The 26,125-nt window shown below is 38.8% G+C and overlaps 1 protein-coding gene across 14 annotated transcripts in view; it reads left to right on the top strand.

The window, feature by feature from the left end:
* The first annotated feature begins 2,694 nt into the window (after positions 1-2,694).
* The window catches only part of LOC127416296 (transducin-like enhancer protein 3-B), a 36,568-nt gene continuing 13,137 nt past the window's right edge, over positions 2,695-26,125 (top strand). For 3 of the 14 annotated variants that reach the window (XM_051655592.1, XM_051655583.1, XM_051655565.1), the window contains exons 1-7: positions 2,695-3,638; positions 4,422-4,522; positions 5,469-5,532; positions 9,764-9,808; positions 20,768-20,830; positions 21,273-21,377; positions 24,389-24,421. In XM_051655592.1, coding sequence (XP_051511552.1) covers positions 3,615-3,638; positions 4,422-4,522; positions 5,469-5,532; positions 9,764-9,808; positions 20,768-20,830; positions 21,273-21,377; positions 24,389-24,421 — 435 coding nt within the window. In that variant the 5' untranslated portion in view covers positions 2,695-3,614. Of the gene's footprint in view, positions 3,639-4,421; positions 4,523-5,468; positions 5,533-9,763; positions 9,809-20,767; positions 20,831-21,272; positions 21,378-24,181; positions 24,213-24,388; positions 24,422-26,125 lie in introns of those variants that run through there. The other 11 variants (XM_051655643.1, XM_051655636.1, XM_051655618.1 and 8 more) reach the window with 7 other exon arrangements.

The raw sequence follows: 26,125 nt of genomic DNA, 5'->3' as shown, positions 1-26,125 counted from the left end.
AAAAAAAAAAAAAAACCTGTTGCAGGTATATGACAGATACTTGTAGTTTTATAGCTCAGGCAATAATTAAAATTGGGGTGGGGTGCAGTCTGTCACCTTCAGCTGTTACGATGTTCGTCAAAATAGACTTGACAGGACTGTGTTAGCCTATGTCTGTAGGTTGAAAACTCATTGACTCACACATACCTGTACACACAGTACTGTTTTCCTTTTGTGGTATCAAACAACATGTTTTGTGAAGAGCATGAGTGGTCACTGAGAAAGCAGGAAATCACTTATCTTTATTTATCTCTGAGTTCGCACACACCAACAGTACACAGGTAACTTGCACAAAGCTTAGTACTCATAGGCCAGTGTCTGTCATTAACCCAAATGAGCTTTTGTTTTTGTAGGGATAGTTCACCCAAAAATGAAATTCTCTCATCATTTACTCACCCTCATGCCATCCCAGATGTGTATGACTTTTTCTTTTGCAGAACACAAACTGAGATTTTTAGAAGAATATTTCAGCTCTGTAGGTCCATAAAATACAAGTGAATGGTGACCAGAACTTTCAAGCTCCAAAAATCACATAAAGGCCAAAAATAAATAAATAAATAAATAAAAATAAATAAATAAATACTAAAATACTAAATCAATAAGACTCCACTAGTTTAGTACATCTTCTGAAGCGATCCAATCACTTTGAATGAGAAACAGATAATTATTTCAATCCTTTATACTATAAATCTCCACTTTTACTTACAAACGGTAAAAGAATGTAAGTGAAAGTAGAGGTTTATAGTAAAAAAAAAGGACTCAAATATTGATCTGTTTCTCACCCACACTTTTCATATCATTTCTGAAGATATGGATTAAACCACTGGAGTCTTATGGATTACTTTTATGCTGCCTTTATGTAATTTTTGAAGCTTCAAAGTTCTGGCCACCATTCACTTGCATTGTGAGGACCTACAGAGCTGAAATATTCTTCTAAAAATCTCAGTTTGTGTTCAGCAGAAGAAAGTAAGTCATACTCATCTGGGATGGCATGAGGGTGAGTAAATGATGAGACATTTTTCACTTTTGGGTGAACTATCCCTTTAATTCCAAGAGAAAGAATACATGTTACATTTAGGCACTACCAAAATGATGTAGTTCTCTTAAATAGGTCTCATTATGACTGCTGTGTGACTGGTCTACACTGCATCCTTGGATCCACTCCAGACCTTTGTTCCAGCCAATAACCCTTTCCGAATGGGATGGTTTCAAGTTATAATGCAATCGAACAATGGTTGGCTTTTCCCCAGATCTTTGTAGTGAAATGACCCTAAAGTCCCTTGGAGCACAAACATCTGAAAAATGTGTCCAATTAGTCAAAGGTATAGTGACTGCTCCAATTTAGCAGGACATGTACATTGTATGGTCAGGTATGCCACTCTTCCAATTGAAACTTTTTGAGTAATTTTTGTAAACCATAAAAAATAAGCACATAAAAGTATTACGTATATCAGATTACACTGCTATTTGGTGAAAACAAATAAAGCCAGAAACAGTTGGCTACGATGAACCAGCCTTTTTGTTTTGTGGTAATGCGACTTGCATACATAGAAAAAAAATAATAATAATCAAACTGATACTTAGCCCCTACTAGCTTTTCCCTCTTTTGTTTTACGCAGGGCTCTTTTTACCACATGGTAGTGACAGATTGTTTGAGCTGGAAGGAAAAGCCATTCGAAGCTAATTAAGCAGCCATTCCAAGCACTATTCGCAGGCGGGAGGCTGAGAGGCACAGGCGGGAGGCTGAGAGGCACAGGCGTTTGTCAGCGCTCTGGCCCTCGTGGGCTTGATTGACAACTTAGGTCTCGAATTGACAACCCGTGTTGATCTAAGCCAACCAGAAGCACGCTAGTGCTCTGATTGGTCAGAGGGCCCAGAGCTAGGAGCTGTACCCCACGTGGGTCTGAGCAACACATGATAGGTTGTTTTTTTCTTTCGGTCGCAGTAGACGTGGGCATGGAGGGTGTTGCTGAGCAGACAGCGTGAATCAAGTAATGAGGACTGATTTCACAGATTATGCTGTTAATTTGAGTTACATTCAAAATCGGTAGCATAACTATACGTCGGCAGTGAGGGTGCTCTTTTTTGTGTCACGTTGGGCTTCCTTGGAGGGGACAAAACTGAATATCTTTAGGGATATATTGTGTAGGCTCAAATCAGTTCTCAGTTATGTTCTTTACCTCATTTCTAAACCAGAGGCGAATGTCTAGACAAAAACGACAGTGAAACAATGTTCTCTTGATATTAAATAACTTTTTTTTTTAATAATAACTTGGCAGTTTTCAGTCTGACGTGTTCTTACCACGTCAAATCAATGAACATATAGGTTTGCATGTAATATGTATATATATTATAAGATACAACATCTTAAGATATAACATATATCTTGAGATTTCAGCTGGTGGCTAGACTTCGATCGTCAATCGTCGCTCATGTAGTTGTTTGTCTAGACTCTAGGGGAAAGAAACCTATTTAGAGCCAAAATGGCGAACATGAGATCAGATTTTTTTTTAAATTATTGTCCAATCAGCGCGCACAGAAAAGACGGGTCCCACGTGGGATCACAACTTTGATTGGTCCGTTGAAGTAAACTCCCTGTTGAGATTTGATTGGCTGCGTTTGATCGTTCTCGCGGTAGTTGAGCCCGCGTGTCAGTGGGCAGTCTGTGTGTGGTACTGCGAGTGTTGGAGAAGCTGGGCAAAAGCGACTGAGCTGCTGGCACGTACGAGTCAAACATTTTTAAACAAACGAAAAGGGATTGGGAGATTTAACCAACAAACGGGACTTCAGCGATTTTGTTTCGGCTATTAAATGGGAAATACATTCTCGGAGCGTTTGTAGGCGCCGCTTTTCAGTGGTTGGGATTGTACGCAGCCCAGACAGCCACCGATTCCCAACCAGCGCCTGTGTAAGGTCACGAGTGGAGGACTTCGACGATTCTTCCGTGCGAGGATTGTTCGCTGTATTTACATTCACGGAAAGGGGGTTTATGGAGACAAAGGGTAACGCTGAAGATAACTTTGTAATCAGGACTGTTTTATTTAGTTATTGAGCACTCTGTGCGTCTACTCTGTTCCTGTTTTATATCTGAGAAGATTGCTATCACCGTGTTTACTTCGAGGCTCTAGTGGATATATGGTTCAAACGGAATAAATACATTATTGTTTGATCAACGTATTAGGAAAATACACTACACTGATATTTTCCTGTATGGTTCTGTAATGTTGTCGGGTTAAATTCAAATGAACTGCAGTCAGGGTAATCTTGTTATTGCGAGAAGACTCACGAGAAGCGTGTTAGTCGCTGCGAAAAGAAGCAAATGTGTGTTTGACTGACTCTACGCAACTATTCTGTGTTTACAGCACACGCGCAGATAAAAGCCTGACTCTTATTGGCGATAATGAGCCAACGCGCCGTGTTGTTGTCTTGCTACTCGGCGCTGTGAAGGGTAAAGGGGGTTTAATCGGTGGAGAAACGCTTGGATCGGGTGGACGGACGGGCTCTCGCTCATCTACTCTGATTACTGAAGTGCACTACGTCTCCTGGATCATCACCTTAGAAGGGATACATTCAGGATGTATCCGCAGGGCCGGCATCCGGTGAGTAACATAGCCCAAATAACACCGTATCCAACTCCTCGCGGGCTCATTACCCGGTCGACCGTGAGCTCGCGATCTGCACTCGCCTGCACTATTGTGTAGTGTGCTGTTCCTTCCGCGCAGTGTCCTTTATACATGTTTCACTGCCAGAACTAAAGCTGAAATGAAATGTGAAAATGTCCATATTTCTTCAAAGTCAAGTAGTTGTATTAAAACACATACACGTATAACAGAAGCGCATTGAGCGTTTGAGAGAGCAGATAAAGGGGGTGGGGTGGTTGGATCAGCTTCCAGTTTTTCTCCGGGGCTGTTTTAGACGCAGTGACCCGTCTGTGTCACGCCGACCGCTGCTGAGTGACGGAGGCTGTTCCCACTAGACTACCAAAACCACCGACAGGCCGAGCTCGAGGGAACGCCTGAGCACTTCTGACAAACCACAGTTGAACTCTGATGAAATATAATTTCCCTGAAAATCAGGAAGCATGAAAAGTGTTATTGACAGCAGCGGTTATACCCATGACTTTTTAAAAACGCAGTGAAAGTAAAACCTGAGACCCATAGACTGTTGTAAAAGATGCTAGACTGTTGTAATAGAGAAGGCTGGAGGCTGTTTTTGCAATTCTGGTTGGAAGGCAAATGTACATTGACAGATTTAAACAAATGACACTGTTTGCTGTAGTAATATATTGCATTCAAAATGTCTTGTGCATTAAAATGTCATGTGAGCTTCATTATTTGGCTTGACTGTAGTTAACATAAGTGACTTGATATTATTTTTTTCAGGCACCTCACCAGCCTGGTCAGCCAGGCTTCAAATTCACCGTAGCAGAATCTTGTGACCGGATCAAAGATGAATTTCAATTCCTTCAAGCTCAGTATCACAGGTAAATATGGTTGTTATTTACCCATATATTGATGTGTGTGAATCATGCATTAAACACCTGTTTAACATATGAAAGGAATTGGTCACCTTGGGATGTGTTCAGGGTATGAAATTAACTTTTTTGCCCACCAGACACAGTGGCTTGTGAATGCCCAATTTTGCCAGCCACTTTGATATATATATATATATATATATCAAAGTATTTGCTAGGGATATTAAAATGTTTGGCCAATACCGATATTTTGCCACTTACATTATTTTTCATCAGATCACTTTTTACTTCGGAATTATCCTTTAAAAATGTACAAAGAGGTACAAAAGCTTTTTCACTGTTCTAACAATAAATAATTTCCATTGAACATGAATTGGTTCTGTTGAACAAATGACCGGACATACTGTCATGAAGTCAGAGTCTGCTTGTGTTAATACATTTTGGGTGGTTTCCCTCATCATGTACCCTATAGGAAAGTGGCGCTTTCACAACGGTCACGTTTTTTTCTGCATTAACGTGAGAACAAAACAGGATAAAAATGTAATATTACATGTTCTTAGGAGTGCCAAATCTTCTACATATTGTGTCTGTTATTAATTCTGGAATTTGTATTTAAGTTCAGAGTTTTTACAAAGTGTTTTACTAATTAATTAAATTGACCATCAGCATTTTCATGCTTATAACCGATTTGCCAATGGTTTTAATTTGGTCAATAATTGGCCGATAAATATCGGCAACCGATACATCGGTGCATCCCTAGTATTCGCCACTGCATGAAATACCCACATTTGGCAGGTTGGCGGCTGTTAATTTCAAACCCTGTTTGCGTTGGTTGCCAGTTATGTTGAAAGTCTTTGTACTTAACAACCAAACAAGCTTTTTAAGTATTGCAGTTTTTCATCTGAGACTGCTGAGAAAGCATTCTGGATCTGACACTTTCCCTATCCCCTTTCAGTCTTAAAGTGGAGTATGACAAACTGGCCAATGAGAAGACAGAGATGCAGCGACACTATGTCATGGTAAGAGAGAGTAAATTATTATTTTTTTAAATCAGAGATCTCCTATCTGTTGTGCTTTTATGTTCTCTGAAAACATTGATTCGGTCACCAGCCAGTTATTGGAGCTAATGTTTGGTGTCCACTACCCCTGTTTATTGCTTGGTGTTTTCATTGATTGTACCGAAGGATCATTGTTGAGGTTATAAGTGTGTAGGTGTTTTTATTTGTTGTGAAATGCCTTGAGGGTTTTTTGGGCAGGGTGTTACTGGTTGTTAATACACATTGACCCGAGGTGCTGAATGTCTCTTGATTTAAGTGAGAGAATGACAGTCCTGCATGCCCTGACAGAGTTTAACCTCGGTTTAAAGTTGCAGGTCCATGATGAGTCACATCAAAGACCTGCCCTAATCAGGTTTAGATGTTTGTTATGAATACTATTTTAGGATATGTCACAGAATAAGGCTACAATGAAAAAACATGGACTCTGAAAGAGTGACTTCAACAAATTACAAATAAAACAAAGCATGCTTTTTCAACAGTGAGTGTGACTGGTGGATTTCATACTGGGCATGTTTGCTGCTGTCCAAATCCGACTGCGATTTGTTTCCAGTGCCCCACACAGCGTTGGTCTGGTTTCAGACTCTTTCAGATTCTGTCGAACCCCAGTGCTTGTCCGTCATCACAAACGTGAACATGATGGAGAACCCAACGGGGGTCACTATATTTGTCTGTTTTTTTTTTTTTATTAATTTGGTGTCATTATGTACACTAGAGGGGAGGGCTGCAACTAACGTTTCTTTTGATAATCGATTAATCTAATGATTATTAGAACAGTTATTCGGGCGATTATTGCAATGATTAATCATTAGCTCTTAACCGACTATTCAGTTCGTGCCCTGACTTAAAAGTTTTTATTAAACGTGTTTACTAACAATGAAGAGGACGAAATCATCTTTTAGACATTCACTGAATTAAAGGGAAAAAAATACTTTTAAGTGTAATTTAGTAAAGAAATTAAATGCAAAAAATCCCATTATCATCAAGTGTTTTTGTCTTGTTTTCCATTTAAAATTGTCTAAAAATCCTTAAAACAAGATACATTTACTTGAGAAGCAACATATGAGATATTTAGACTTGCTTTTAGAGAATAGATTTTAAATATAAGTGTATTTTGTATATAAGTGTATTTTTACACTTGGTTATACTTCTGTGAGTGCAGTAAAGACAAAAAATACTTATATTCTAGATCTGTTCTCTAAAAGCAAGTCTAAATATCTTATATGCTGCTTCTCGGGTGAATGCATCTTTTTCTAAAGGATTTTTAGATATTTTAAAATATTTGTAACATTCTCAGATAACAATTTTTTATTCTGCAGTATAGCTGCTAAAGAACATCAACGTTGTTTTAAAGGAGTTTTAGATATTATTTTTGGAAAATAAGCCAAAACAAAAACAAATCAAAAATGTATTTTGTTGCAGTGTATAATGGGGCGAAGACTACCCTCTCTCACCTTTTTGTTCACTTCAATCCATCTTTAACTCACAAACAAAAACAACTCTCTTTTATTAATAAAGCTGCGTATTGCCAATTTTCTTCACGATAAGAAATGCACAGTGACATATATTATGATTCAATAAGTCACGAGCCATCCCGTTATAATCTAGCTGCAGCAAGTGCGCGCATGAGGGGGATGAGCGTCCCTGCGACAGAGTGTACATCAGCCGGGTGCAGTTTCAATCTCTTCCCCTTAGATCGGGACACTCATAGAAGAGGCGCTGACCACACAGAGAAATGCCAGTTTCGGAGTTTGTAGTTATTTACATGACTTCCGCATTATTTGAACTTTAATAAAGCTATAACGCATTAAATATAACTGCACTAAAGATGTAACACCGGGGTGTTTCCTTTAAAGAGCTCAAGCTCCACTTATTCCACAACGAGAGTGCTTCTGTATTTACTTATTTTGTATTTTTGCATTATAATTTCCTCATACTTTGCGATCTACATCACCTGAGCTGTTTGGAAAGTTTAGAGTGCGTCTGGACTGTGAGCTGTGTTTTCTTCCTCTCCTCAGTCAAGCGCGAACTGCAGTGTTGCTCTCGTGCGTCATTAGAGTTTAATGTGTTCTCATGTTATGTTAAATGAGATCAAATGACCGTTCGACAACAAAAGAATGTCGACTAATCATTTCAGCGCTAATAGAGGGAACGACACTTGTGCCTCTGTGCGTTGCATGCCATAATTCAGCAGATATGAATGTTCAGGAGAGGGTGACTATATATCTGATGCTCGCAAACGGTCCCTGCCACACATGGTGCACGTGTATTTTTGTGCAACTGATGATTTCGTCATGCTTAAATTGGCAAAAATTATATGCGCAAGATATATTTTACTTCCTGAACAATTGTGGATCTGAGTACAGGTTGCTTTCTCACTCATGTGAACCGTGCCACAGTTCTTTTGCAATCAAGCTCAGACCACCTTATACTTGTAGTCTCTGGTTTGGTACAACAGTCTGCAAAACAGCTTTCATATTACCAGTTTTTTTATGTGAACTGTGCTCTATTTCGGACTAAACTGCCAGTGTGAAAGCCCCCTCAGTTTTTGTCTTAAATTCATTGGGATCTGACACAGATGAAACATTATCAACCTTCAGGCTGATTGCAGTCTCACTCAATATTGACTCTTGTGTGCAATTCATGCATTACTCTAATATTAGTGTGGCAGAACGGCAGTTATTAGAAGTCCAGTGAGTGGAAACTGAATTCCATCAGGATATGATGTAATAGTGCACAGGTTAAACAGTTAACTCTTTTGCATCAATAAAAAAAAGTTACTCAGAGGTCCTTGGAGGACAAATGTCCTAGTCAAAAAACTGCCATAAAAATATTATATATTTTATTTTCCACTTTCACTGACTTGTATTTTTTAAACAACTTCAGTCCTGATCATAACTACCAAATATGCATTAATTTTCAGGATTTTAACCCTTTAAATGCCACTTTGTTTACATAATTCCACTTTTTTTACACACACACACACACGCTTCTCAGTACACACATACATAAAACACTCTGACATCCATACAAACACACCCACACAGTTTTAGCTGCATCATTTATTCAACTGGCCTGCAGTGCTCTATAATACAGCAAACAGAAAATAGGAAAAAAGCATGTATTTGCTCCATAGGCTAAACATGAGAAAAATGGCGCCATCTGGTGGAAAATATTAAAAATTAAAATGTTGAAGCCAGGGCTCTGGAATGAAAGCATAATATCATAGAATTCATGATTTTATGCTTTAATGGCACTGGGATCAAATATTGCTGTTTCAGTGGGGACATTTTTGTCCTTTTAAGGTGTCCCTGAGTGTAACTATTGTGTACACAGTGTATTATATATGTGTTATAGGAACTGAGGTTGAAATGTCAAAATTCCCCAAAAAATACACACCTTTGGCAAAATTTATGCCGTTGGCATTAACACAGCCAAAATGATCGAAAAAACAAAAATGAAAAAGACAAAAATGTCCCGAAGGTTGCACAAGGGCTAACGCAGCGCTCCACTCTTATCTTATTTGAACATGCAGTAGGTAGTTACTCGACGTGCCGGTACCTTTGTTAAATATTATTTTTCTGAGGAATGCCGAATAGTAAAGGCCACTACCAGATAAACTAAACGAAATACACAGACATGCTCTGAGAAAAAAATGTTGTCTCACTGATGTTTGCAGAATCGAATGTTTGCAGTAGTTGTTGGGCTGGACATAGTCTGATTGGCTACTTTGAGTATAGAAAATACTTGATTTCTTGTAATGACACAAATGCCTAAGAGTGAACTCTTCACTGAAGAATAAATTATTCTCAGAGATGGAAAAAGGTGTATAGTAATAGAAAGGGACAGTTAGGGGTTGGAGATAGACTTGGACAGTTTTAGACAGGTGTTAGTCAAACTTTGCTTGATTTGATTGTGGTATTTGAGATTATTGTGCTTTCATGAATGGTTGAATAGGCTGAGTAAATGTTGCCAGAGAGATTCATAAACATTGTGCTGTCCCTATAATCAGGCCATTTTCTGAGTGCTAACTTTGTGTACTTCTTTTTTCTTTCTGCATTCTGTTAAATTCTGGGAAGTACAACTAGGAAATAAATTAGGTGTATGATGTATTGAGGCCTGTGATGGTATACATCAGCCAATAACATTACACTACTATTTGTGTGCTAAATACATCTTTTATTTTCTCTTGCAGTACTATGAGATGTCCTATGGGCTGAACATTGAAATGCATAAGCAGGTATGTGATCTATATGTGCACAGACACCATATTCATTTCTTTATGCATTATGTGCTGGATGTACTTGAGTTTTAGTTTTTAATTCTCTTATGTCATGTCTGAGGATCTTTGAAGACATTAGAGCATTGGTAACTTTTGGAAAGTGTGCTGCAGAGCAGTATCCATTCCCTTATACTCTTTTAAAGTCACAAATGGGATTGAAACGCCTCACTAGTGTTCCATCTGTCAAAGAGCAGGAGGACGTTCATGCACAGACAAGCAAGTGTAGATTTTGAGTAGTGACCGTAATAAGTATGATTAAATTCAATGCAGTGGCCAGAGAGGCGGCCTACCAGTTAGTGCACGTTGACAAGCGAGTTGGAATCCGGCTTGCCGTTCCCCCTTCCTTTCCCCTTCATTTCCTGTCATCTCTATTCAGTGCCTACAAATAAAAGTGGTGAAAAGACCAAAAAAATATAATGCAGTGTCTGGAAGTAACAGAACTGAATATGAAAGGAAAAGCAAGGGAGAGATGGAGGCCAGATAACGCTCATTATGTCTGTTGCTTCTAGCAGGAAGTGTTATTTAGTAATTGATGTGAATGGTGGGCAGCACAAGCTCTCCTAATTGTTTTCAGCCTGCACAACATGTTTTCACTGCAACTGATTGATTAGTTTTGTAATACTGTGAAGTTTTGGAACTTATTCAGTTCAAAAGAGAAACCAGTGAACACCTCCACCCCCATTTTTCACTCTTATTTCTCTCACTCGCTCTGTCATTAGTAGCGATATGATGTATAGTCATATGAGCAGGGCTCAGTTTGAAGAGGCCCTTAATGGTTCTCACCCTGAGGCCTCACAAGTTTAATGGTATCAGTGTGAGGGTGGTGTATTGGAACAGCATGCAAGATCCATCAGCCATTCCGAGTGTGTGTGTCTGGGCCACATGTCTCTCTCTCATAGGCACTGCATTTTCTGAAAGGTTTGTAAGGCACTTATCTCCAGCTTAGAGAGAGACAGAGAGAAAATGAAAAGGGAGGGAAGGGTAGGTGCAGGGGGCCTTGCGCAAATAGGTTAATCGACTGGCTTTTTTTTTTTTCGGCAGAGCCTCTCTTTTGTTTATCAATAGAGCTCTGACTGAGCGGACTCAAACGTATGAATTATTCATTGGAGCATGGACTCCCTGCTCTCTCTGGTGTTAGTGATGACAGGATTCTGATAACACACACCCACAAACTCTCTGCCCTTCATGTAGTGCTTTTGGCTAGAAAGGTAAGAGAGGAAAATGGATTTGGGTGCCAGATTTGGCACTCATCAGCTTTGAGGATCCACCTGATTTAGAATACTATTAAAAAAAACTGTTTTGTGTAAACACGCTTGAGTTTGTAATGGTGTGATCTTGACAGAAGGAGGGTCAGCACTAATCCTGTGGTACATTTGACCCTAAGGGCAGGATGGTGAATGAATGGTCAGCAGGGGCATGGTTGGCAATATGAGGACAGGAAGTGGATGGCTGTACTTGTCAATATATCCTGTTAATTACTGCGTCTCAGAGTACTCCTGATCTGCTGTCACTATGTGTCTTACACTGTGTTCATTTTCTTCTCATGTACTTGCTTCTGAATTAATGCAGAACTAATGTATGTGTGTGTGTTGTCATCAGTGTGGCTGTATGTGGTCAGTTCTTTGTGTGCACACACACTAAGCCAGATTCATTAAGTGAAGTTCAGTCTGTGGCCTTGGAGAGAGAGGAGGGAGAGACAGGCAGTGGGGAGGTGACTTGTTCAGATAAATAATTTATTCAGGATTCCAGGAATTGTTTGCCAAGGTGATGATGGTCGATTTAATTCCAAGCCAAAGCAAACTGACTCGGAGCACACTGCAGTCTCTCTTCAGAAGGGTTTGTGGGTATGTGTGCATGTGATTGTGATGTCTATTGGTGACAAAATGTGCCCGCATTAACATAACTGCCCGGTGAATTCCTAAATGACAATCATGAACCATTTTAGATGAATGCAGCTAGTGCTAAAACGATTAGTTGATATTACTGACAACGTCAACAATGGAAAAATATTGTCTACAAAAATTTTCGTTGTCTACAAATTTGATCTCATTTAACGTAACATGAGATCATATGAAACTCTAATCATAATAATCTATAGTTGCAGCCCTAAATGCAGCTAGGGTTTTATTATAATGTGTTCTTTCTTTTGTGTAAGGCCAATTTGGAACAGTCCAGTTTACTTGACATTTTTTGGTCAGTGCAGTGTTTTTTTTTTTTCTAACTTAATAGAGGTAGACCGATTAATTGGTGCCGATAGTTGCTTTCTGAACTATCGGTTATTGGCAAAAAGTTATGCAGGTATTTTTATTTTTTTATACCTCTCAAATAAACCTTATCTGGTGAATTATTCACACACACACACAGAGCATTGTAACAGAGCCAATTCTATGTCATTTTTAAAATAAAAGTTCCTGGTGTATTTCAGTTTATAGTTAAATGTTCCATGATATGCACCAAATCTTAATTTTCTGGTTGTTAATATTAGAATTTTGGTTGCACAATAAACTGCTATTGGGATTTTATTCATTTTGGAAACTTGTAGCCTAAATGTATGTGCCCGTCATAGTAAGGAAAGACTAAAAACACTTTGATCATTCTATAAATGATATTAAAAAACTATCGGCTGATTAATCGGTTATCTGACTTTTCCACCACCTTAGTTATCGGTCTCTGCAAATTCCACTATCGGTTCCTTAATAGTTATGGGTATTTCTTCAACTTCAGGAACTCTTAGCACTAATTATTTGTATTTTTATATTCGATTTTCATAGTTTAATATAGAAGGTCTGGCACAAGGCTAAAACAATGAAATTTGTATATAAAAGGCATTTGAAAAGTAGAAAAAATAAATGAAGACCTGTTAAGTTTCCTATTCCGGTTTATGCAAACTTCATAGAAGAAAAAGAAAAGTCAATCCCTGGGACATGAAATTGCTCGAAGTTAAAGAAACTCTCTTATACTGAAAGTGTTATTTTCTTTTTATGCTTAATTCAAAAGTAAAAATAAAACACAATTGCACACGGTGCAACGTAGTCAAATACAAACCTACAGAAATATGAGGATGTTCTAAAGATTTAGTGCACTACTGTATAGATCTGTTTTAGTTACTGTAGTGTGTTCGTGAGTTTAGGTTGCATCTGTCTCTGAGCTCTGTTCAGTGAACCAGGTGGTCGTGTTTGTGCCCTTTGTGTTCGTCTCCAGCAGATGAATGCACAGAGAGACACAAACATCACTAAACGGTTCCAACAGGATTTGCTCTGCATATCCAGCAAGGGGAAGACAGAGACGCCCTGTACAGATTACTGCTGCTCAATGCAGCCTTTTAGCCAGAGGGTTAGAGTAGACCGTGTCAGGCAGACAGAAATGGACTGAGTGTGTGAACATCACTGAGTGCTTTCATCTACTTGTTTTTCTGATTATAGATTGATATAAATGGCTTTAAATTTTCAACAAACACTACTTATGTTTGATTGAGCATATAAATGTATATTTAACTATACAAACTCACTCTGTTCCTTCCCTTACACTTATATGTTGTCAGTTATTGTTTCTGAGTCTCAGAGAGTGTGCGGCGGTCTGTATGTGTTAATTTGGTAGTGAGTGGCTCTTCTTTAGTGTTTAGTTGTTTGCAGCATATTTAATCCTCATCAGTGTCCCTTTGCACTCAGCTTGTACCCACAGCAACAGGTAAATGGCTTCTGGCATGCCATTGACAGGGCTGTGTGTGAGAGCTCTTCACATGCTGCTTGACAGCACTGAGCACCTGGGATTGTGAATCCCTCTCTCTCTCTCTCTCTCTCTCTCTCTCTCTCTCTCTGCTCAAGGGCCTTGTTTTCACTCCTTGTTCCCTATTTTATGTCAGTCTGTGTGGGAGCTGTTCTAGTGGCTTATGGCACGCCTCTAGAACTCAACAGTACCACACTTCCTGTTCTCTTCCCGAGAACACATGGCACATCGGTTTAGGCTGAGGTTAGTAGTGCTGGGTATTGGTGCAGATTTACCAATTTTATTCCGATTCACAAGCTCTCGATTCCATTTCGATTCAATATTGATTCATATGGGTATATTTCAGTTATAGTGTCCCTTTTGCTTACATATGAAAGAAATTCTCTCCCAGCTAATAATGTTACTTAAAGGGGACTTTTAATAACATTATGGGGACATTACATTCTAACTAGGTACATTTAAGAAAATAGTAACCTTACTTATGTTTTACTAGTTATCATTTCGGTCACATTTTAGCTATTTAAAAATGAACAAATCCATATTTTTAATCAAGAAGTATGATATGCATACATTTTATGTTTATTGCTCAATTGCAAAATGTATACTATATACATGTATCTACTAGGGATGTGCGCTATGACTAATTTGACTGTCGTTTAAACGGAAGTTTTGTAACCGACTAGTCTAAAGAGAAACCAACCTTCAGAAAACAGTAAAAAAAAAAAAAAATAAATAAAAGTTATGCGACCCATTTAAAATACTTAATCTATTCCAAATCCGATGCTAAATTCCACTGAAAAGGGGCATTTATCTGCAACGTGCTCACCTTGAATTATGATCATTGTACATTAAATATAGAACATGACATGCATTCACTGAATCAACATTAGCGAATATTTAACAGACATATTTATTGAAAACATGAATGAATAGTGCAGGATTAATGGAACAACCATTAAAAGCCTGTTCTAAACGGAAATCACCAAGTAAAAGTTACTTAACATATTAAAACAGTCAGGACATTGTTGAAAATAATTAACAGGTAAGCCAAATCTATGAGAGAGAAAAAAATGTGCTGAAAAGTTTCGCGTATTTCAGGACGTGCAGTCGTGCATTAACCATTGATCTAATATGACAGCTGTTCGGTAAAGAACATCAACCAATAACAGTTACGATGTAAAGAAAAAAAGTAGCTATAGGATAGAAACAAAATAGGCCTGTGATGTAGTCTGTAATAAACCTAATATATTCTAAACATGACGTGCACACAGAATAAAAGATAGTTTAACCTGTTAAGCAGTCGGCACCTTGTTGAAAATAGCCTTCTTAATCAGCAGCTTAAAAAATGGCATACCTAGTCTAAAACAGTTATTTTCTAGGCTACTTACTCAAAAGTATAATTTTTTTGATGAGCAAAATTAACTCGTTGACATGGTCCGGTGAAAGACGGGACTTAACTCACCTGAGGTGGCTGTCCTGCACTTGGAAAAAGCCCGCTCAGTGGAAAAATAACACACTAGCATGAACAGATTTAAAGAAGACTCAAATGTGAAAACATCACACTTTCAAACATTTGGAAAGATGATTCCCGCACCACCGAAGTGATGTCATTACTTCTTTGCTGAGTTTGCTTGTCTAGCAAGAGGACATTTTCCTGCGCACGCTGCGGGTGAGAGGGAAGAAGCACGCGCAGCCTGAGGTGAAATTAAATAATACATTATTTAATATGAAATTATTTTTTAAAATAATATTTGTATTATTAATTCTATTTAAAATATTTAACATTAATATGACAGTAATTTAAGTGCAGCTTCTGTAAAAATATAAATCCAAACATAAATGTGTAAAAATTATTATCAGTTTAATGGGGGAAATATCAACCGACTAGTAATTCCAGTGTCGACTAGCAGCATCCGAACCATTTAGTCGACTAGTCTCGCACATCCCTATTATCTACATTTGATTTGTTGAACACGTGCTAAAAACCGGTACTCTCTCTTTAAGGAAATCGGCATTTCTGTAAAGAGCATCTGTAAATGGGCGCAAGTTAACGAGAGACTTGAATGGATTTCTCATCCATGCTGTGTGTGATTAGAACTAACTATTTTTGTTGTTTTTGATCAACAACTGACTGTAGAGAACAGAGTATTAAAAGATAAAGTATTCAATGACAAATGGGTCACGTGGATCTCGTCTTTAGACACACATTACACGGAACAACTTCTACTCTCAACATGCATTGAAAGGGTCTCGCTGTTGAATAATCCACAACTATATTACACAATCACTGGTGAGTGAAATCTAAACATTCCCAGCCAGTTGCCAAATATATACATTTTTAGTCACATAGCGTGAAATTTGGTTACAAATGCGAGTGATTTCCTCTCATTGTAGAGGACTGCACATAGAATAAAAGACTGATCTTGGGATTTAAGAATCGATATCGAGGTAGTTTAAGTGGAGATCGGGATACATTGGAAAATCTATTTTTACCCACCCCTAGAGGTTAGTGTATTTTTCTGTTTAGTTTGTGTGAAGTGAGGCCGATAAAAGGCATCTTGTGGCTTGGTGTATGGAGTGTATCAGGGGTGAATCTTACTAAAATATGTACAGGTCGGGGGCCTGGGTAGCTCAGCGAGTATTGATGCGGCTCCAGGGGTGGTAGTCAGCAAGTTCGAATCCAGGGTGTGCTGAGTGACTCCAGCCAGGTCTCCTAAGCAACCAAATTGGCCCGGTTGCTAGGAAAGGTATAGACCATGAGAAGGTTACCCCATGTGACGCTATAATGTGGTTCTCGCTCTCTGTGGGGCGCGTGGTGAGTTGTGCATGGATGCCGCGGAGAATAGCGTAAAGCCTCCACACGTGCTACGTCTCCGTGGTAACGCACGCAACAAGCCAAGTGATAAGATGCGTGGATTGACTGTCTCTGACGCGGAGGCAACTGAGATTCGTCCTTCGCCACCCGGATTGAGGCGAGTCACTACGCGACCACGAGGACTTAGAGCACATTGGGAATTGGGCATTCCAAATTGGGGAGAAAAAAAACAAAAAAAAAAACATGTACAGGTCACATTTCATCCCACAATCAAAACAACAAAAATAAAACATTAGCCTGTGTTTAACATAAGAAAATTAAGCTTGTTTTTAGGACCGTTTTTTTACTTTTTTACATGATTTTCATGACAGTGACAAACCATACCATTTATATTATTCTTTATGGTAATTCTCATTACTGTAATACAGATTTTATTTTAATATTTGTACAGTTGTTTTGCATTATGGTAATAAGAACCAGGGAAGGAAATGTGCTTAATTGTCCTGAAAATATGACAATGCAAACTTAATGGTCCAAAAAATGCTCTATTTTCTATTAGAAAAAAAATATAATTTCTTATTTCTTTTTTTATTTGGGGTAAAACATTATCTCTGGGCAATCATCATCTTGACTTGTTCGATGGATGCGCCCATTTTCAATGTATGTAAGTGAGTTTGGGTTGCATCAGTCTCTCGGCTCTGTTCAGTCAACCAGATGGTCGTGTCTGTGACCAACAGATGCACCCATTTTTTTCAATGTAGGTTATTTTAAAGTGTATTTAAGCAAATCCATATTGTTGGATTAACCCTCAGAGATGTATTTTTATGCGCATTTTGGGATATTGCATAAAAACGGTTATGGAAACACAAAGATGCGAATAAAATCTCCAAAATGCGCATCAAAAACTTTTACGCACGTTTGAGGTGGATAAATGTTTTATTCAATAAGAAGAAATGTACATAAACTGTGAAACACATTTATCGAATAAACTCCTATCATTTAAATAGGAATACAAGATGCGCATCAGAAAAGTCACGTGACTACATAATTCATAACTGGACTAACCATCGGACCAAAGTCATTGCATCTGAAATGTTGCTCTGGTCTGCGTAGAGTTTGCAGATAAAATAAGTTAATCACAAACTTGAACTGTGTAGAAGAGCAGGTTAAATGACACTTTTGAAAAATATCTAATATATCCACACACGCTCTACCCAAATCTGTGTGACACTGTTTTGCAATATTAAAATTTTACACAAATTAAATTCGCAACTTGGATGGAAACATATGACTGCATGTGGAATTTCAAAATACCCAAAAGACATCTTTTAACTACATTGTTTTGCATTGCTTTATTAACACCTATTTTGCAAACAGTTGTTGATAAATAGGTTTCGAGTGCATTTCAAAGTGCTTTTGTTGAGTTCAGTGTGTTGTGCGCGTCAAGGACGCAGGCAGCCCCACGTAGTCAACTAACTGCACTGTGTCTGTATGCTGTGCCTACAGAAATTATGTTGCTTGGACATTCGGGCTTCGCGCTAGTGTCACAGGTATGCAAATGAGCAAAAAAAATCATCTTTTCTTTTTTTTTTTCTTTTGACGAATACTTTTCCAGGACATGGGCACTGAAGGGGCCAATCAGTTTTCAGCTGGGGCCATTGCCCCTGTGTCCCCTCCCCTAGGTCTGCCCCTGTAAGCAGGTGTTTACTGCTCTCCAGGATTTGAAGAAGTTGGTAAAAAGTGTGTTGTGTACTGTTGTAGCAAACAGTGTGTGTGTGCCCTTTATCAGTAGACAGTCAAACTGAACAGCCTGATAATCACTGTGGAATATCTCCTCATTTGGAAAGTCACCAATGTTATTTGGCATGGAGGTACTGTAGTGTTTCCCAATCTCCCCTCTCTTAACACACACATACATACATACATACATACATATATGCACACACACACACACTTCACCCTACCCATGAAAGAGGAGCCGTTACTCCCCCTCCCCCAGCTGCCCCCCTTTTATCCCGCATTATTTGCCGAGTTGATCTGATCGACAGGCTGAAAATTCAATTTAATGACCTGCCCCTGTGCGCGTAATATGATTTTACTGCCTGTTATGGTCAAGCAGAGCTCCAATTTACATAATGATCTAAGGGGAGAGATGGGGCGGGCCGGTTGCTGAGGCAACCTCGAAGTGGCGTACGGGAATGAAAGCACAGGGGAGGGAGGTGGGGCTGAAGTGATAGGAGTGTGAGAGAGACACAACCTCAGTGTATGGTTTTGTGTATGAGGCCAGTGTTTTTATGCTTGTGTGTTCAAGTATATTTGGTGTTTGGTTCGATAACGGCAGATTTGTTGCTGTGTGTGTTTGTTTTGTGAAGGGGTGTGTGTGTGTGTGTGTGTGTGTGTGTGTGTGTGTGTGTGTGTGTGTGTGTGTTTGTGTGTGTAGCGAGGCCTGGCTAAAAAAGCATTAATAGCTCAATGACTCTGGAGGGGTGTGAAGAGTGCTTAGATCCTTTGTTCACATCCCTAGAGACAGTTCATCACTGGTCAGAACACATCCACTCTCGCCCCCCTGTAAAGAGAGACCAAATCCATCAGAGTGCCAGGGTCAGCACCCTCCCACAGGCACTGAGGTCACGCTGCCAAAAAATTTACGGAATGTGGCTCCCAGTGAAAGAGAAAAATTTCTCTCCTCCCTCACCTGCTGGGCCATCTGCTCCAACCTATAATCAATTTGTTCACCGCCCCATACTTCCTCTCCTTCTCTTTTATTCTCTCTCCCCATCTCCCTGCACTTCTCTCTCTCTCTCTCTCTCTCTCTCTCTCTCTGTCAGTTTCAGTTTTAAAGTACTTTATTGGCATGATTTTACATACAGTTTTGCCAAAGCATTAATACACAAAACAGATAGACAAGAAAATAAAAATAATAATAATAAAACGGTAAAAAATGACAATAAAAATATAATTAAAATAAGGTGCCAGGTAATGAATAAAATAAAAACTATAACAATATACACTAATCAATTTAAAGTATTTAACAAGACATTATGAACATTAGAAATATGGTGACAGGTGTACATTAATACCCCTTGATTATGTCGATCAAGGCATTGATTGGTTTCTGAGGGTGTGCAGCTCAAAAATGTATTTTGTTGCAACTGATGCGTGATTGTCCTCCCCCAGTAACACCTGCATTTGATCTGTTTCTGCTGAACTGAGAAACTGTGTCATGAGGTTTGAGAGTTTGTCAAAGTATTTCTCTCTCACCTCTGTAAATTTCTCACAGTAAAGGAGAAAGTGTTTCTGTCTCGACCTCACCAGTGTCACAGTGAGCACAGACTCGTTCTTCCTTTGGAAGCCATCTTTGTCTGTGTCTGCCTTTTTCTATGGCCAGACTGTGATCACTGAGCCTGTATTTGGTGATGATCCATCACTGCTCTGTATCTCTAACAGTGTAGAGATATTCTGCCAGATTATACTTTCTGTTTAGGGCCCGATAACATTCCAGTTTACTTTGGTTCTTACTTTGTTTTTCCCAAATATGAATTTTTGCTTTCTTTTATGATTTGATTTATTCTGATTTGGTTTATTCTCTCTCTCTCTTGCCCATTTCATCCAGAGCCGTTAGCAAAGCTCATGATGAACTATAGCTCTTGGGGCTTCAGGTAGCCATGAGTAATACTGGAGAGCCAGAGCCGTGTTGGCTGATTACCCTGTCTGTCTCTCTATATCAATAAAAGTCATTTTGAATATTGCTGTAGGGCTCTGGTTCCTCTCCTCCTGTGCTGCTGGAATGGGAGCATGGGGAAAAATGGTAATTGCTCAGTATTTCCATCGTTAATCACCCAGCACCAAATCAGCATTAGCATATTTCAGCATCTTAATGAAATAATCTTTCTGGGTAATGAGGGGATGGGGGGTTGTTGAGGCCAGACGCCCCCCTTCCCTTTCCTCTCTCCATCTCTTGGCCAGATGGGCACCGCAGGCTTTTTGCCCATCTTGGACTGGAAGAGCTGTGAATTTGGCCAGAACTGTTTCAGTAGTGTGCTGAAGCATGGTTTGGCTTTATGAGCTGTATGCCATATCTGCACTCAAAGAGCCTCATGTTCATTATGCACCAATTCAGACACATGGCAACATCAGAGAAAACTGACATTGCTGAAGTTTTTACTTCATTAATCAAGAGAGCTGGAGGTATCCAATCATGCCTCGTTGGAATGCGCAGAGGCTTGTTTAGAAAGTTCATCAATGTGATAGTAACGTGAGGGTGTTCAAGCTCATGCTGTTATGAATTAAATACATATGAGTGATTAGAGAGGAGGTGACAACATTTAGCAGTCTGATTTAATAACTGTGTGTATGTCTCTGTTTTTCTGTTTCAGACTGAGATTGCTAAACGGCTAAATGCAATTCTTGCTCAAATCATGCCTTTTCTGTCACAAGAGGTAAATATGCACTTTTTCTATCCATAAAAAAATGTCAATAAGAAATGTCATCTAAAGGGGCCGTTTACACAGTGTTTCTCTGTCTGCGTGATTTTCCTGTTGCTTTACTATGTAAACATGCGCTAGACGGACATCTTTGACCATTGTAGTGTGTCGTGCTGCTGTTTTTTTGTTTTTTTCAACTTTTTTTTTTAGATGCCGTGTCATGTTAAATATAACTTCAGCTTCACACGACTCGACACCTGTGTTCTATTCATTGCGCTGCTTCTAGCTTTTTTTAGTGCAAGGATGCTTTCAGTGTGAACAGCCCCTGTGAAGCTATTATAATTTTTGTTTTCATTTAACTTTTGAATTAAATTATACCCATTTTTATTTTCAAAACCTCACTAGCTAGCCGTAGCTAATTTGGTCTGTATTGATCTGTCTCTACTTTTTCCTCCAGCACCAACAGCAGGTCGCACAGGCTGTTGAACGTGCTAAGCAAGTGACAATGACAGAGTTGAATGCCATCATCGGGGTACGTGGACTTCCCAATCTGCCTCTCACCGTGTGTATACCCTTCTTTTTTCTTAATTTGACCAGGTCCAGGGGCAAACCTGCACACATACACCCCAGTGTACTAATGTGTTTATGCCTAGCTCCTAAATAATAATTTGATCTATTGGGTGTAATTATGACAAATAAAATGATGCTTATAATTGAGCTGTGAGTCTTCCTCTGACACTCATTTATTCCAACATGTATCATCTCAACAGCTCTTAAACCGTTCAAGAGCAAATTTCTGATGGCTAGAGCTGTTTGTACTTGTGATTTGGGAGGAGATCAGAATTGTTGGTGTGCCTTTTTCCAATAAGTCTCTTGTTGCAGATTTGCCCCTGCCCTTCATGGTCTGATTTTATGTTGTTTTGATTTGAAATGTGATGTGTTTACACCATTATGTTTTTTTATGCCATTGTTTGTCGTCTTAGTATGTGCCGCTTAGATCATTTAAGTTCGTGTGTGTGTGTAGTTCCTCACTCTTTGTGTCTGTTTGTCACAGGTTTTGAAGAGAGACATGTTTAGGCTTGTAAAATTAAGCTCTTGTGCTCAGTTTTAAGCTCTCACACAAAGAAGTCTAATTCTGTCAGGGTTGTCTGTGATTAGCCATGTTAAATGCTTTAAAGATCTCGTGTTAAAGAGCATTGCAGAGCTTCCCATTGATTTAGGCAACCCAAACAACCACTTGCATTACAGCCTCAAGTTTCAGGAAGAGTAAACATGGTTTTATTAGAGTGGGCAACAGGCTGGATTATAATTCAGACATAATGTAACATAATATTTACATAAATGATGCATTTGTATAACAGTCTAGGAACAGGACAGTGTGTCTTTTGTGGGAGGTGGCGAGTATTGCTGACCCAACTTTGATTAGCTTGGGCCATGCCGGGCTTGGCAAGCAGGTAGAAGGTCCTGAGCTGGGTCAAGGCAGCTTAGAGCCAGATATTGGGATTCAATTAAGGCAAATGAGCCAAGACTCTGACCCCTGTTTTCAAGGTAATTGCTTCGAATCTGACTGAATGCAACTGTCAATGGGGCTCCATCATTAAACAGCCAGCCGTTCTGCAGAGAAGCTTGGCAAGAGAGGAGGAGGGAGGGGGCAGGGGTTGTTGCTTCTGCTCACACGTACACACACTTAGTAGTGTCCCATGGCCGTCATGATGGTTGATGAATGGATTAAGTCAGGCAGACACTTGCGGCACTGTTGCGGGCATTAACGCGCGCACACATCCTCACAGGCTGAAAAAAAAACAAGCTTTTATTTGTTGGCTGGTGAGATGGCAGAAGATCAATCTGTGTGCCCTGGTGGAGGGAGGGATGGGTGAGTGGGGTCATTAAAGATTCACTGTTAATCAGGAGCCAGCAGAGTTTGGCACAGCGAGAGAGAGTGAAAGAAAGCAGGATAGAGAAGGAGAAGAAAGATAATGAAAGAAGAGAGAGGCATTGTGAGAGGCAGAGGCAAATAAGTGCGTGAGAGCAGAGAGATGCCCGTGAAAGCTTTTGGTGTTCTGTACCACTGACCTGTCAGAGTGGTAATGCTGTGCATGTCTGTGGCTTTGGTAGTTACTTTAGTAGAGTTCTTATGTTAACGATGCTGTAGCTGTGGCAAAATAAAAATACACAGCAGAGTAACTGGCATACATGCAGATATGGAAGCCCAGATTAGACGCATACACATCATGGATATGAAAAGCCATAATCAATTATTTAATTATTACTTGTATTATTGTCATAAAATACCAAGCACTACATTCATACTGGCTTTTCAACACCTTAAAATCAAATTAGTTGACCTTAGAATTTTTAAGGCAATCGGTTTGAATGCTTTTTCTAAGTAAACGTACTTATTTGGCTCAAGTAAATTTAATTTAATTATTTAAGTACAGTTTACTAATTACAAATAAAATGAACTCATCTGTGATTGAAGTATCATTGTTATTTAATTATTTAAAGAGTTATAGCACGTCTTATAGAGTATAAGGGAAATTACGACTGGAACTGAGGTTAGCCATAAGGCACATCAGACTCTCCTCAATACTTCTTAGTGCATATAAATCTGCACTTTTTTTTAAAGTACAATTGAGGAGAGAAGAATGGCTTAAATTTAACTAGCTCCATGTTCACCAGAGGTAACACATCACAACTATCAACCAGCTACAACAAAACAACAACAATAGTCATAAGAATTAAAACTATATACATTTTTAATAACAATTATTATATTTCTCCATAAGTTCCCTTGACTTGACCAAAAAGACATAATTTATTCAAGCGTTAGGGCTTTATGGGTATTCCACTCAGCCGCAATTGTGATCTTGATAATTTTGAGTTGGTAGTACTCAAAGCCAGTGTAAAGAATGTATTTATTATTAAATATGTATGTATTAAATATGTATATATTTGAGTTATGATTCCAAAAGGTGACATTTCAATTACTGTTTAATAAGGACCACTTAATGAAAACAGGGTTTAGAGAGTAATGGTAACTTAACTAAAACTAGTAAGAATAGTAAAAAAATAATCTTAAATTGAGTCATCTATTTTTGTTTTTATCTGAGATAACTATTAGCTTATTTTACAGTGTAAAACATTAGCGGCAAAGGTTTGCTGCTGGTTTGGTCTTTGTTTTGATGCACCGCACCAGATACATTTTGCATACTGTTTGTTCATTTGTATGTCAGATTTTACACCAGCAGCATAATTGGCCTTGTCTGACTCAACATGGCTCATAATAAAAGATGACCATGTTTAGCCAGTTATTCTCCACTTTCAACTATTAGCTGAATAGTAATGGCAATCATTGTGTCGTTCTAGGAAGGTTAAGGGTGTCCAACACAGTGCTAAGGTTAGAAACTCATCCAAATACAAAAGCACCCTTCATTGCTAAAGAAATGTTTCTTCACCTTCATGTGCCTGGGTGGATTTGTGAAGTTGTAATATGTTTTTCATGAGTGAGTGTGGATGTGAATAGTGTGAGAGCGTGAGCATGTAATGACGTGCTCCTCTCTTTTCTCCCATCAGCAGCAGCCTCATGCTGTCTACCCTGTTCTGATGGTCAGTGCTAAAGACAGTCACTCTGTGTGTGTTATGTATGTTTGGGTTTTTGAAGTAAGGCTGAGCCTGAGACCCTTAACGCTTTTTAGACCATAACCGCAATGTTATGCAGTGTGTGCATGCTCCAGTGTGCTTAAGTCATTTGGTGGTGTCAAAGCAATGGCTGTTTATTGGGAGAAGAGCGCTGTGTTTATCTAGTAGGAATGCCAATGTTGACAAGTTAGCGAGATTGAATATTTACTCTGTTAAATTGAATGCCGTTGAGTAATTTTCCTGATTTGAAATTTTTGCTTTCTGTGATTTTTTAAAGATTCGTGGTAATAAGGGATATAAATCTAGTTCTTAAAGGGATAGTTCACTCAAAAATGAAAATTCTGTTGTCATTCACTATTTAGGTTTGGAAATACATGAGGCTGTCTTTCGGTCATGGAACACGAGACCTTTCGAAGAATGTTGAGCCTGCTCTATTTTTCATAGAATGAAAGTGAATGTCAGTCCCCCCAACACTTTGTCTAACATCTCTTTGTGTTCCACGGAAGAAAGTCATACCAGTTTGGAAAAAAGTAAGGTTGAGTAAATGAACAGAATTTTCAAGTTTGGGTGAATTATCCCTTTTAACTTTTAACTTGCAGTCTTTGTAAAGTTAATTTCAGTTATCACGAGAGCTCAACATGTCTTAAAAATTACCTATATGAGCAAAGCGCTCCATATATAGAGACAATTTTTAGCCTCAAAATTTAAGATCAATCACGTTAACTACCAATATCAGAATCAGAATGAGCTTTATTGCCAAGTATACTTACACATACAAGGAATTTGTCTTGGTGAGATTGTGTTAACTCTTATTTTTTTTCTATTCTAAAAACCTATTCAAAGCCCTAATATGTACATAAGCTGAATTGAATAAATGTCAATAATACTCTCTAGTGAGCCAGAGAGGGAGGAAGGAGAGTTTTTTTTCAGCTGTCTGTCTTGTGCTGATGAGTCTTTTATTGAGGCAACTTTATCCTCTCTCTAACACACACACACACCCTTAACTCTTCTCTTTCTCCATTACCCTCCCTAATCTCTCCTTCCATCACAAATTTTCTTCCAGTCTTAAATGGCCACTGCTTTGACACCATGTGTTACTGACCATTAAATTAACGAGAACATGGACAAGATCATCTGATTGACTGTTGTTAAGAACAGCCAATCAGAGGAGTGGCATAGTCATGGAGATGGAAACCATAGATCAGTGTGGAAACTCGCTCAGAAGTATTATAAGCTATGAGGTGACTAGTGGATGTCATTCATTAGTATTAACCTGCATTCCACCAAACTTGACTCCATACTGTTTGTAGATAAATCTGTGTATATACTGACTTGGTGAATTAATATAATATCTGAAAGTCATGCACCCTCATGATTATGTTGCCTCTTAAGTTGCAAGATGGGTTGGAGCCTCAAGTTTGTTTGAAACTCACATGATAAAGGTTTTGTGTATTTCCTGTTTTATTGCAAAAAGATGCATGTTAGCTAGTAGGTCTGGGTAAAAAAATATTGATTTTCCAATGAATTGCGATCTTTATTTGAATGATCTCAATATCGATTCTTAAATCCCAAGATCTATCTTTTACTCAATTCTGCAACCCTCTACAATGCGAGTTAATCACTTGCATATGCAACTAAAAATGTCTGCCACTGGCTGGTAAACTTTCAGAT

The sequence above is a fragment of the Myxocyprinus asiaticus genome, chromosome 2 (assembly GCF_019703515.2).
Source record: "Myxocyprinus asiaticus isolate MX2 ecotype Aquarium Trade chromosome 2, UBuf_Myxa_2, whole genome shotgun sequence".
NCBI lineage: Eukaryota > Metazoa > Chordata > Actinopteri > Cypriniformes > Catostomidae > Myxocyprinus > Myxocyprinus asiaticus.
The sequence above is the reverse complement of the archived record's forward strand: the minus strand, read 5'-3'. Positions and strand labels throughout refer to the sequence as shown.